Source organism: Paramisgurnus dabryanus, chromosome 8 (genome assembly GCF_030506205.2).
Source record: "Paramisgurnus dabryanus chromosome 8, PD_genome_1.1, whole genome shotgun sequence".
Taxonomy (NCBI): Eukaryota; Metazoa; Chordata; class Actinopteri; order Cypriniformes; family Cobitidae; genus Paramisgurnus; species Paramisgurnus dabryanus.
In genome coordinates, this window is record NC_133344.1 from 14362374 (window position 1) to 14373670 (window position 11297).

Sequence of the window (11297 nt, forward strand, 5' to 3'; positions counted from 1 at the left end):
TGGGTCCTATACAAGTTGTAACACTGACCCCTAGTGGTAAGTGGAGAAACTTCAAAAGATTATGTAATGCAAAAAAAAGTTTTGCAGGGACAGAACAAGAGGATATCAGACAACACTTTACTGCTGATGTGTCTGTAACTTGCAGGTGAGCTGATCTTATTTACACAACAGAAATTAACACCAAATTTTGGGTTTTAGCTTCTTTAAGCTAAGCTACTTATCAGTAAAAGTAGTTAGCTACACAACAAGTTACTATTAAAATGCAGCTAGCTACATTAAAACGTATTAGATTTTTTTACAATGATGTTATATTACAAATAACTGAATGTAATATAACACAATTATGATTTTAGTTTGTGAACTTCAAATATTTATCATTAACTGACAGTCTTTAAAATTGACAATGAATAGGCATAAAAAGAAAACAGAGAGAGAAAAAAACTTTTTTAATAGAAACACTTTTATTTGAGCTCTTAATAATAATAATTATTATTATGAATTGTTATTAATAATTATTAGACGAACTAAGGTATATAATAAAATCACTTGGTTTGATACATCCACTTAGTTATCTGGATTTTTTTCTGTTTTTTTGACAGATGCAAAAGCAGTTGCGAAAGTTAGTCTTCTTATAGGTTTGTTACAAAATTGTGGCAGGATAGATTAGATTTTGTAATAATGGGAAACATGAATTCATCACTGCACATTTGATAAGGAAGCAATAAAGCAGAAGGATTCATTTTAAACGGCAATTACTCACTTGTAAAAGCTTGAAGATTTCGACACAGACAGTCACATGGTCTGTTTTGCACAGTTTACTTACGAACGTGTAAGCTTTAGGCTACTGTTTGTTTCTTTAAGAACACTTGGACAAATAAGGCCATGGGCAATAAATCTCTACATCGTCAGACTTTACCCCTGCACTTTCTGTACTTAATTATCAGAGGATCTCTGCAAAGACACGTGACAGAACAATAGATGGCAGTAAGGAACAATTTGAGTTTTTTGATGTAGTAAGAGATGAAGATGCTGCTCAGTTAGTGCTGCTGGGTCATTTTTAATGTGTGGTGGCAAATGGTGTCGTGTCCCTCTACTTTACAACAGTTGATACTTGTCAGTATCTACTGGTGTATTTTATTTCCCACTGCAGAGTCTATGAGAGTCACTAGCAGATAATAGGAAGTTCAAGGGCTTTTGATTTTACTTAGACTGATGTCATGCTGTGGCAGAAAGGAAGTGACTTGTATATCTTTTTAGCTCTACATCTTCTGCAAATCAGCTTGGGCACAGTTTAAGGACACAGTGTAAGGTATGTGACAGCGATGCCAAAATATATTTACCTCTTTTACTGCACCACCTACTTTTATTTGACTTACTACTAATGCACTGCAGATTTTTTGGTCCATAGACTGTAAAAATATAACAATGACTTAAAATGTTTTTGCTAAAATTAATAATCGGTGAATTGTGACTGTTAATGTGAAACGAATGGGATACAGAATTGATATACCTGTAGATATACATTAAGTGCTGTTTTAGTCCTTTAAAAAAATGCTGGGTTATTTTCCACCCAACATTTAGTCAAAAAGGGAAGAGCCCAGACATTGAGATAAATGTACCCAGATTTTTTTTTATATTTGACCCAACAATGGGTTAAAACAACCCTGCATAGGTTAAAATTTAATTTACAACCCAACTGTCTGGGCTTGTTCTTTTTTGATCCAAAGCTGAGTTGAAAATAACCCAGCATTTTTTAGTGTTTGAAGAAATTATGCAGGACAACCTGGAAGCCAATAATTGACAAAATCCCCTTAAAATTTCCAGGTGCTCCATTTTGATGTTAAGATGGTGGTTTTCCTAAACAGATTTTTTGCATTCGTTCTCTACCTAAGAGGTTAGTAAAATAAAGTAGGCTTTATTTATAGTAGTGATTTATCTTTTTATTTATTATTGAGACAAGTGAGTTAAACATCTCTGGTTTGATTGATCTACTGTCCAGTGAATAATCTCATATTTAACTCCAAAATCTAAAATAGGAATGTGAATCATTCCTGCTAGGAATCACAGTCTAGTTTTAGATGTCTGTTTAACAGAAACTATTATGTATACAAGTAATGACTGAGATGTGTATCTGGCCCTAAACTACCAAACAACAATGTCTGCAAAAGGAAAGTGTTTAAAAATTATTGTTCTAATCAGATAACCAATAAAGCTGGTGTTGTGGAAAAGACATTCATTGCTAACTAAACTATTTAAACACTAGTGTTTCTGTAATTCACTTGGTAAAGTAAAGTGGACTTTAGATAAAGTGTTTAATGCATAAATGTAAATCTGAATTTCTTTTCAGCATCATCTGCTAGTGTTGACTCTTGGAATGCTGAAATACCAAAGTCAGTAGTGGGTCTGTCTGGATCATGTGTGGTGATCCCTTGTAAGTTCAACTACCCAGATGGAAAGACAGACAATGAATTTACAGGAATCTGGTACAAAGATGCATCTGATGTAATCTACCACAAAGAGACTTCCAAAATCATCAGCAAATTCAAGGATCGCACAACTCTTCTTGGTGATCTGCATCACAAAAATTGCACTTTGAAAATCAACTCTTTACAACACAACGATGCTGGACCGTACATGTTTCGCATCGAGATTAAAGATTTCAAGTACTTATACAAGGACAATAAAGTTTCTATAACAGTGAAAGGTACGAGTAGTTGATGCTAGCTGTCACATATTTACATGTTTAACATCGCATTTAGATTAAACTTGCAATCCTTAAATTTCACATCTTTATCTCTTCATCTCGGCCTGAAAAATTAAATTGCAAGTTACTTTAGATATATTTACGTGAACTGAAGTCTAATGATGTCGAACCCTGATTACAAGTTAACTGTTGTAAATCAGGGCGAGGAGAAGTTTTAAACACAGATATTTATATACTTGATGTATAACTGATTTTTGTCTGTTTTTAACCAAAAAGTTACGGATTGCAGCTTTAATTTATAATATCTATAATACATCACATCGACGTGCCATATAAATAGTTTTAAATATTAAAACTGATTTACCAGATTCACCTGAACAACCCATCATATCTGTGAATGACAAAGTGATGTCACAGAAAGAAACAACTGCTACCTGTATTGTGTCACATTCCTGCCCGTCTGACCCGCCCCAGATCACCTGGAACCACAACGGCGTGCCCACAAGTCAATCACAGTCACAAGACCACGGTCAATGGAGATTAACATCATCGCTGAGCTTCACACCCTCCAGAGAAGATCATAATAAACCTCTCAACTGCTCTGCAAACTACAGTGGTGGGAAAAAAGTGACCAGCAGCAAAACACTCAAAGTTAGATGTAAGCATGAGAAACGTTTTTTCTCCGTCTTAAATGTTTATTCCAGTTTCTAAAAAACAGTATGAAAGATCTTACATAGTTTACATGATATAGACCAGGAGTTTTCAAACCAGGGGGCCTCCAGAAGGTTCTAGGGGGTTCCCAGAAAATTGCAAAGGAAAAAAAAATATTTTACAATTTTTTACAAATGAATTTATTAGGTGTTATCTTTCATGTCTTGCCACAAGATATGTGTTTGGAGTGTCATGTGAACCATGTGCATCATACGTCCATTATGCATGGTACATAATGGCAAAACAGCTCTGATCCACAGAGGATTAATGTGTTGTGTAAGTAACAATTTCCTTTAGTGGACATTCAGTTGAATGTGCCTGTGAGTACAAAATGAGTCATTCATATTTTTGGTAAATTTTCCCAGAAGAGATGCACCATGTGGTTTTAATATATATATCTGTAAGTATATGTAAGTATAGCACATGAGGTAATGGACATGGACTTAAAGGAATAGTTTATCCCAAAATGAAAATTAGCCCATATTTTACTCTCCCTCAAGCACTGTCCTGTAGAACGAAGGACGAGCCGGCACTTTAAAGTCAGGCAGGATAAAGGGGCAATGTCGGCAGTAACTGATCGTCTAGTGGAAAAACATTTATCATAGTACTTGAGTGTTTGTATTGGGTGTCTGTGTTGAGAAAAACACAATGTTCTCTAAAAGAGTATGTAATACGCGAGTTAAAGCAACACTAAAGACTTTTTGCACTTTGCTCCCCCTACAGGTTAGAAGCGTAATTGTTCATTAGCACTGTCGTAAATACTGCAGCATAGCTGGCTCTGATTGGATTGTAGGTCTGCCGTAAAGCAAGTTTTTGTAGTTTTCACTCGAACTACAGGACCCCGACCCAACGTTTGGATACTTCTTTAGTGCGGTTTTGGCCAATAGAGGGCTGCAAAGCAAATGTGAAAGTGCCGTTCACCCTGTTTCGAGTGGATGAACCACTGAAACTTTTTTGGAAACGTTATTTTAAGGTAAAACAAAACTCTTTAGTGTTGCTTTAAATATGACTAGCAGCGTATCTCCAACAGCAGCTGGAGACGTCGCTGCTTCCAGATACATAATGGCAAATGTGTGATCGCATGACTCAAAAATAATTACAAACCTGACTGACGGATTTAGTCTGGTTATGATTCGGGTAGGTAGTGATAGTGCAAAAGACTGCCGCTGTGATGAACGCGTGAGCGGTTGCTTATTAAGTTTGGAAAAGCAGAGCAAATTATTTCTGTATAGTGGCTAAATCATTACAAAACGAAGGATGAAAGTACAATACTTAGAAAAAAAAATTACACGATCGGAAGCAGGTATTTCTATGCTAAATAATAACGCGAAGTGTCTATAAAATCATTAATTTCAGTGTTTTTCTTGTTATAAATTAACGTTTAATGAATTGTATATAAAGCTTAGTTTTTATCATTTACAGTAACAAACACAAATTATTTTTCATTTCTCATTTGTCGTTTTTTTTTTGGTCATGACTGCTTTGACGCGCTAAATCTCCAAATTAAATAAAAACACTTAATTGCAGCCGGAGTTTCCAAGGCAGGATCCCCTTTGTTATTTTTTTAGGTGTAGTTATCAAAATGTTTTTTGTGTGATGTTCTGTAGATCGTGGCTTTAAAATGTTATGAGGAATAATTAAACAAATGTTACCTTACATTTTACATAAAAAAACAGAAGATTGTAATTGTGCTGGCTCCGTTGGGAAAATAACTTTAATATTGCAAAAAGAGCTCCGCTGTTGACTACACCGTTGTTGACATCCATGTTTAACGCTAGCTTACAAGTGACGTCCTTGACCGTTGAGTACTCTTATGCGCTTGCGGGTCACTTCTTGGTCATTTCACGTTCACACAGAAGATCACAAAAGGTCGCATTTTATTGGAAATGTGAACGGCCTTGCAAAAAATCTAATTTTTTCAAAAAATCGGAATTGAGCATTAAGCCCTGCAGTATGAACGTAATTGCGAGAAGTCTGAGTTGTGGGGAAAATATTGATAAAGTTTTAATAAAACATTATATTATTTAATATAACCCTGTGTTTGGCTAAACACTAAACTAACCTGTTAACTTACCCTATCTATCTATCTATCTATCTATCTATCTATCTATCTATCTATCTATCTATCTATCTATCTATCTATCTATCATAGATCCTCCTGAGATTAAAAACGAGTCTTCCTGTAAATTAGAGCCTACAGTCTGTGTTTGTATCGTGGACTCCAACCCACCCAGTGAAGTTAAGTGGCTTGCTCCCTCAACAGCTTTCCCCAGCTCTAGCATTGAACAAAATGGGTTTCTTACCATCTTTACCCTTCATGGGTGGCTGGGTTTCCCTGACGCTGTCCATTGCTTTGCCAGTAACAGCGAGGGAAACTCTGTCATAACTATCCAAGTGCGTCATCATGGTGAGACTTTATATTCAGAGTTTATATCCAAATATGTTTATGTTTTATATAAACGTATTGTTTTAAGATAAAATGTTTTAAAATGATTTATTTTGTTTTACAGGTATGATCATATATATTGCGGTTGCCACAGCTGCTGTTTTAGTTACTTTAGTAATCATTTCAGTTTGTGTAGCCAAAAGACACTGGTAAAAAGTCTCCCTCTCTCTCTCCCTCTCTCTCTCGTCTACTGTTGTTTCCTGTCTTTCCTTAAACTCTCTTTCTTTTTTTTGTCTTGAAGTAGGCGCAGAGCTCAGGAACAGCATTTGATGGATTTGAAAGCTGACCCGAATGAAATCCCGACAACCCCAAAGTCTGTCTTAAACAGGTGTGCATGTTGTAACTGGCCAGTGGCATTCACACATTACGACTGTGATATTTTATCTTCACACTTTATTATTTTATTCATACATTTTATTTTACACATTTATTAATACTTTGTTTCATTTATCAGCAAAGAAGAGAAAAGCACTTACATTTACACAAACAACAAAGATGACTTGAATGTTTATAAGAACTGGGAGGTAGGTACAAATGCTTTGCTTTTATACAGTACATGAAGGAGTTCTGTGTGCATTCTGTTTGTGTGCAGTGTGACAGGTCATTTGATGTTTATTAACACTTTAATGGAGGTTTCAACTTTAATAGACTTTACAAAATGTCTCGATTACGTATGTAAACTTCGTTCCCTGAAAGAAGGAAATAGAGACGCCAATTTGTGACCGACTTATTGGGAACGCGCTTCTGGGCACCAATCAACTTCAAAAACGTGTAAAATGCCAATGAACATTGGCATGCAGTATTTGCATTTGCTGGCACTGGCCCACAAGTATAAAACGAGAGTCAGCGACAATACCAAATCAACTTTTTTCACTGAGAAAGCCGAGCATCTAATGCCCGGCCAACATCAGCAATGGTACAGCAAGGCCGTGGTGATGGGACGTAAAGCCGATTTCTCAGTGTTTCACCCAATTGAGGAGAGAACACGAGAGGAAACCGGTGCAACACATACAATATAAAATCTAGCAAACATGTTAGGTGTCAGCCAACCTGCAGCTCTACAGATGTCTGTCGAGCCAATGGCCAAGAGGATGCAACACTCCTCGTGGAGTGAGCTCTGAAGATAAATGGGCATAGTGTCCTGCATTTGATAAGCAAGGTCAATTGTGTTCACTATCCAGTGAGACATCCTCTGCTTGGAGACAGCTTTCTCTTTCTGCTCTCCACCGTAACAGATAAATAGCAAACAAACACAGTGCGTGTACAGGACATAACAAAGCCAGGACTGTGTCTGCCTCCTCTGGGGACAGCCCTTGCAGACTCACCACCTGACCTTGGAATGGAGTGGTGGGAACATTGGTAGCAGGGCCGAGGTCTCAAAGTTACCGGGCCTAACTGTAGGCACAAATTGTCGACCAAAAATGCTGTAGGTCTCCAGAGGCCAGTGCAACCAGGATAAGAGTTTTCAGAGAGAGAAACTTTATATTTACTGTCAGCAAAAGCTCAAAGGGGGCGTCCTGAAGAGTTTTCAGCACCACGGACAGGTCCCATGGAGGGAGGGTGCACCATATCAGGGCATGGTGAATGAAAATAGCAGCAATATATACTTTAATGGTGGGGGTACAGTCTCCTCTCCAACTGCTGGTGAAGGAAAGAAAGTATGACGCTGATCTTGCATTCTCTATGTTTCTCTCGCTAAGAGGAACACCACTCGATGAACAGGTTCCATTTCGCCACATACGCATGTCGCCTTTCCCCCGTCCGTCGCTAGGTTGAGTGCACCCAGGATGTGAACAGCACGAAGGGACATCAGATGCTTCTGACTCCACAGGAGGAGGTGACAGGCAAGATGCGAAAGGTGACGAGAATGTAACCCTCCTTGGCAGTTGATATATGCAACAGTCACAGTGTTATCGGTGTGGACTAAGACATCCTTTCCTCGAAGCTCGTCTTTGAGGCAAACGAGTGCAAGATAAACAATCCAGAACTCGAGTTAGTTGATGTGTCAGTGCAGCTGGGGTGCCGTCCAAACCCCTGAGACTGCACGCCTGTTGTATGTGGCCCCCAACCCCATGGCCCCCACGGTCGCTGCTGCTGCCATATGCCTCAGGACACTCTGAAATAGCTTTTCAGATTCTTGGCCTGATGAACCTACAGCAACGCCATAGTGTGAACTGCAGAGGGCGCCTCCCTGTAGGCCTGATAGACAGACGCAATTAATGCAGACGACTGCTGACAAGCCTTCAAGAGAAGGGCAGGCTTATCCCTCCAGGTGGACACAGCTGCATCGCCACCGGCAGTTCTGTTGGGACATCACCATCCTCTTTAGCAGCCCTGCCGTCAAGAGAGGTGAGGGCTGAAAAGACTGATTACAGGAGGATAAATGGACCCACCATGATCTAGTCAGCTTCTCATGCAACCAATCATTGAGGTGGGACGTTTGGGGGAGGTTGAGTCCACTCCAAGCCGACCGCCGCCCAAGCGAGCATAGCCATCATCTTTGGGTTGACTGCGGGCTACACTACCCGGCCTGAAGGTGGGAACGAATGCTAGCTGGCTTCAGAGAATGATATCTCCCCCTCCGACGGATACCGGAGGCATTGTAGAACAAGATCCATCCATCTCTATCGGCACCTCTACTGACTGTGGATCTGAGTGCTAAGAGACGGAAGTACCAGCCAACCCAGTCAGCATGGTGACACGGGGATCGTCCTTCCAGAGGTTTGCAACTGTCGTCTTGCGGTGCACTGCAACGGAAGGGGGGGTGCATGCTCCCGGATGAACATAACCAGTCTACTAAGATCCACAAGGAATGCAGCCTCAGTGTGCTGAATGCCCAAGCACATGAGACAGCGATCATGGCCATCCGCGGGACAGATGGAATTGCTGTGCCTGGAACTGCACAGATGAAATGAAATCTTTAAAAAGACACAAATTCAACTTGCGTTGCTTTTTTAAGAAATCACTCTTTAGGGTGCTGATGTGATGAAGCACGCAGGGGAATGGCAACATACACACTCTAACTTAAATAAAAGAGAGAGGTGGAAAAAGCAACCAACTTCAGCATGCAGTGTACTTCTGAGCAAATAAGCAGAGAGCTTCTTGATAGCAGTTGATCTGCAGGCTTTCAAAGCGAACAAATCTTATTTTTGTATTGCACCTGCCTCTCATTTTATACTTGCAAATTGCAAATACTGCATGCCAATGTTCATTGGTGTTTTATAAGTTTCTTGAAGTTGATTGGTCCTGCGCAGCATGTTCCCAATATGTCGGTCACGACGTGACGTCATAGTGACCGACTGAAAGGGGACAATTGTTCGTTAGTATAGCAAAAGTTAAAACTCTGTCACATAAAATTTCTATAAAACAGAATGATCATGTCTGACTGCATTTGCCACAGCACTTTTATAATTAAAGCTGCCGTCGGCAACTCTGGAGGATTGAGCAGTTTCCAAATGTTTAGAATTTCCCTACCCCACTACCACCGAACAACCTCCCTTCTTGAGCTCGTCCTCGTCAGCGCGTGTGCACCAGTATTATCGTGAACGCATACTTTGCAAAAATACTTGGATTACTTACATAACACTCCGAAATACAATCAATGGTTGATAAAGCACAATTACCTGTCGAGAAGAAATGTGGCAAGCTCTGCATCCAGCTTGAACACTTTAAATTCTCGTAGATTCATCCACCTTTCAAATGCTGGTCCGATATTGATCCTAGTTTTATTACGGTCACGGTCGCTTTCTATCTTTGTTTCCTTCTTTTCATTTGTTGTTTTCCTAGCTCTGGTTGTTAACCGAGGAATCGGAAGTTTGTTAGTGAAAGTTCTCTTCGCCATTACGCTGCGCTCAATCCAACACGCTTGTGAACTTCAGGCAGATGCACGTGATATTGTAACGACGTGAGGGGGGATCTGTAGCGTGTGCAGGAATTGTGATTGACAGGCAGATTTTACACAGCCCTGCGCTGATTGGACCATATGAACCGGCCTTCGGTGATTGGACCAGATGAACCGGGAGTGGTGGATTTTTGCAAAACAATAACAGGCTCTAGGTGGAGCTAGAAGCGCGGGTTTTTTCTTAAACAGTCTAATTTATGTTGTTCTATCAGAGCATAGTGTTGGTTTCAGTGAATACGATCAAAAAATATGATCAAAATAGTTGCCGACCGCAGCTTTAAGAGGGGTTATTTGAAATGAATCTATGATATATGAGTGTAATATATGACACTTTTCTCTTGTTGATCAGTGTGATGACAAAGACCTGCCATGTGGGCAAGATGAAGATGAAGCAGTCTATGCTAACACATAAATAAATTAACACATGAATAAACTGTTTGTATTAATTAATTAGAAAGGTAAAGTGCCTCACGACATCTATTTCCTTGGCTATGCAATTTCTGTGCAATTAATTTCTAATGACTTAAAAAAAAATTCAAGTGTTTTTTTTAATAAGGCGTAGCATTGAGTTCCTTAATTCTATATCAGTGTAGGTAGCAAAGCAGTTTTGTTTTGAGGGCAAAAGTTTCATTTCCAATTAACAGTTTTGACCCAAACTACTGTTCATTTTTAGCATTATATTTGAACTATTTTCATATCTAATACAAATTTGCTGCTGTGATAGGCTGATTTGGCTCTAATCCTTGTATGGTCTATGAACAGGTGCAAAGCAATTCTTGTATAAATGATTTGGAGAAAAATGTCATATGAGTTAGTGTGGTGTTACAGAAGGAGTTATAACAGTACATAAGATGCTTTTTGGAATATTCTCATATTGTGCAAGAAAAACATGAATCATAATCAGGTTTAGTATAATTTATGAAAATAATGCAAGCTTAAATCCACACTGTTTTTAAATATGACACATACCAAATACTAGATATTTATTTTCAATCAAATTGCAATATTTTGTTTCTGTTATGTTTATGTGAACCAATAAACCATGAACAACCAGGCTGTATGTGTGGCTATACAATGTGTAAACCCTAGTGGTCGCTGGATGAACTTCCGAAAACTTTTTGTTGAGTTTTTTTTATTCCTAGCACCAGTGGCAGCTGGTGACTTCTCTTCTGAGGGACCCAAATTTTAAAATAAACATTTAGAATTGTATTTAAATAAAAGTGTATATTTTGCAAATGAAAGGTCCTTGTCACTGTTTTATTATTATAAATGATGTTTTAGTGTTGTGAATTAATATAATTGCTGCAATATTGTGCATATTGCATTTTGTAATTTTCTACGGTTGTTAAATTTTACATACTGTTGGGTAGTTTAATCTACTAAAGTAGTGTTTAACGTTTATTTTATGTTGGCGATTTAGAAGAGTTTGCTATGTTTTAGTTTTGTGGTTACCATTGTTCAGAAGGGTAGTGCCACACTCACATAAATCACATAGTCTGTTTCTGTTATTTGTGAACAAAAATAAATAGTAAATA

At 38.6% G+C, this 11297-nt stretch overlaps 1 protein-coding gene across 1 annotated transcript; it reads left to right on the forward strand.

Moving 5' to 3' along the window:
• The first annotated feature begins 106 nt into the window (after positions 1-106).
• Positions 107-10719, forward strand: LOC135770790 (sialic acid-binding Ig-like lectin 13). The gene is made up of 10 exons (XM_065280596.1): positions 107-145; positions 1258-1309; positions 1825-1894; positions 2348-2704; positions 3072-3362; positions 5568-5822; positions 5926-6010; positions 6103-6189; positions 6316-6385; positions 10112-10719. The coding sequence occupies exons 3-10, from the start codon at positions 1846-1848 to the stop codon at positions 10172-10174; spliced, it is 1257 nt and encodes a 418-aa protein (XP_065136668.1). The 5' UTR covers positions 107-145; positions 1258-1309; positions 1825-1845; the 3' UTR covers positions 10175-10719.
• Positions 10720-11297: the final 578 nt, after the last annotated feature.

Bases quoted from the DNA above. Each gene is read 5' to 3' on its own strand.
- LOC135770790 (XM_065280596.1), top strand. From the start codon at position 1,846: ATGGTGGTTTTCCTAAACAGATTTTTTGCATTCGTTCTCTACCTAAGA. The intron at 2,705-3,071 runs GTACGAGTAGTT...CTGATTTACCAG, and splicing joins AGTTTCTATAACAGTGAAAG to ATTCACCTGAACAACCCATC. The intron at 6,190-6,315 runs GTGTGCATGTTG...TTCATTTATCAG, and splicing joins CCAAAGTCTGTCTTAAACAG to CAAAGAAGAGAAAAGCACTT.